Here is a 2253-nt window from a genome sequence, read left to right as displayed (position 1 = left end):
TGGCATCCTGGTGCCTGATTTCAGTGTTTTACAAGTCGCTTATTCCGTCTCTAAATTAACTTTCTTGTTGGTGGCGCTGTCCAGAATGAGAAAAATAATAAAAAAATAAGAGACTTGTGGCAAGTCTAAATCAGAGAGTGTCGTTTCTGGCCATCCAGAGGTACCTATTCTTAAAATAATCTCATTTGGGATGGGGAACACCCTCTCAAACCCTTCCCCCAGCTCTGGCCTACGAGTCCAAGTCCCCCTGTCAGACAGCATGCTTTGAGCGCTTTTGAGACTCTCTATGTAAAGCTCTATGTAAATTTAACTAAATTACAACTTAACATCTCCTCTTGGTCACCTTTTATATATATTGTTAAGTGCCACCAATGCAGCCATTGTATTAACCAAGATGACAAAATAACTATTGTTGCTTGTTTTTGATGATGATGACGTAGAATTAATTTTTATTAGATATTTTCAGGTTAGATGCGAAAATTGATTCTGATGAAAGTGGAAACGAAGATGATCACCCCCGACTGATAATTAAACAAGATTTTCTGAACGTCTTTAAGTCGCAGAATGTTGAGCCCTCACTTCCCCCACAGATCTTATCCGACATGTAAGTACAGTACCTCCTAGTTTCTGTTTGATTGTAATTTGGGGATTATATCACATATAGGGCTAAGGGTTTTCTGTAGTAATTTACTCGTGTGATGTTTAACTGGAAATTACATCTACATGTATTCATATGGTGCACTTAAACTCTTTCCAGATATATTTGACAAATACTTGCAATTTGGCCATATGTGGTGTGATATGGCATCATCATTCCCATTCAGTCAGTTGTCACAGACAACTAGACACGGTAGTGTGGACAAAACATTAGGACAAATTTAAAAAAAAATCATTATACTCTCCCTCATCTTTTCTTTTATTTATTTCAATTTTTTTAATTTATGTATATCTTTCAGAAAAAAATCATCTATGCAGCTTGTCCTTTGGAAACCAATGCCAGTCCTTGGGTTCTGTGAAGATGAAGTTAATGAGGAAGAAGACTTGACCGTCAGCGTAAAGACAGACACCAGTCCAAACACCGAAGATGACATTATGGCTGACCTAGTTGATGAAGATATGGACTTATGACACAATCGTTACGACAGACGCACCAGTAGATAAATGTGTGGAATTATGACAAGAAAATTTGCAGGATTGGGAGATGGGTTGTACAAAAAATATATACTTATCACTCACCACAATATCATAAGTTGAAAAAAATATATATGTATATGTACATATATCAGCAATTAATTTTATCATCTTCATTGTTGGTATCATATTTAATATCATAAATCCTTGTTATCAGTATGACCATGCTCATCAGCCATTGGTCACTGGTGGTGCCAGAGTATGAAATTGGGGGTGGGGGAAGATAAAATTTTAGGGTGGGTGGGGGGGTGGAGAAATATTTTTTTCCATAGAACTAGAGATACAATTATAATGTATCACAACACACATGAACGGGTAACGCTTTTATCCATGTGCTTGTTTTTTTTTTTATTTAAATGCTCGGTATATCTATTAAAAATGTAAATATTTTGTTAAATGATTTGTTTTTTAAGTGGACAGTGGCCTTGAAATGACAGACTGATTGGAGCAATTCATTTTGTTGGCCAATCTTAAAATGTTCAATTTTCCCGCAAAATGCGTGGGAGAAGATCTAGGAAAATTCCCCCTTGGCACACCCCCCCTCCCCGTCTAGTGCCGCCACTGGTCACTGCTGGCTGTTTAGCTCCTCAATGTCCTCCATCTTCTCATTGCTCTATAAAGCACTTTAGAATTTACTACACTAATATGTATTTTCTATCTTGCAAGTAACAATTGCATGTACAATATGTATTTTATTTTAGGTACATAATCTGCTTTGTTAAATATTCATAGCAGACTTGGCTTGTACACAAGATGATTCAATCAGCTGTAGGCTCTGCATAGAATATTTAAAAGAATAGTTGTCCTTTCAGCAGGGGTGGCGCCAGCGGAGAGGCCAGGGTCCCCCGTAGAAAAAGCATAATTTGTCGAGGAGAAAAACAAATTATATGTATTTTCTACGTATTAGTAGACTCTAAAATCGATTAAATAAGCCTTTGAAACCCCACAATTATCAAAATTTTTGGGGGCTTCACCCCTGGACCACTTTCTTAAACCTTTTAATCGAAGCTTGACCACACCCACTTTGATTTCGTCGGAGAAATCTGACCCCTCGTCGGGCGA

General features: G+C 37.4%; 1 protein-coding gene across 1 annotated transcript; it reads left to right on the top strand.

Annotated features, from left to right (window-relative positions):
• Positions 1–466: 466 nt before the first annotated feature.
• Positions 467–1588, top strand: LOC117125301 (the record flags this gene model as incomplete). Its single annotated transcript, XM_033271770.1, is given in 2 exon segments — positions 467–604; positions 957–1588. Coding segments are annotated over 2 exon segments (310 nt in total), but the record flags the coding sequence as incomplete, so codon positions are not given.
• Between the last annotated feature and the right edge of the window lie 665 nt (positions 1589–2253).

The sequence above is a fragment of the Anneissia japonica genome, unplaced genomic scaffold, assembly GCF_011630105.1.
Source record: "Anneissia japonica isolate Jap-2015-1 unplaced genomic scaffold, ASM1163010v1 scaffold146585_len2253_cov142, whole genome shotgun sequence".
NCBI lineage: Eukaryota > Metazoa > Echinodermata > Crinoidea > Comatulida > Comatulidae > Anneissia > Anneissia japonica.
The sequence above is the reverse complement of the archived record's forward strand: the minus strand, read 5'-3'. Positions and strand labels throughout refer to the sequence as shown.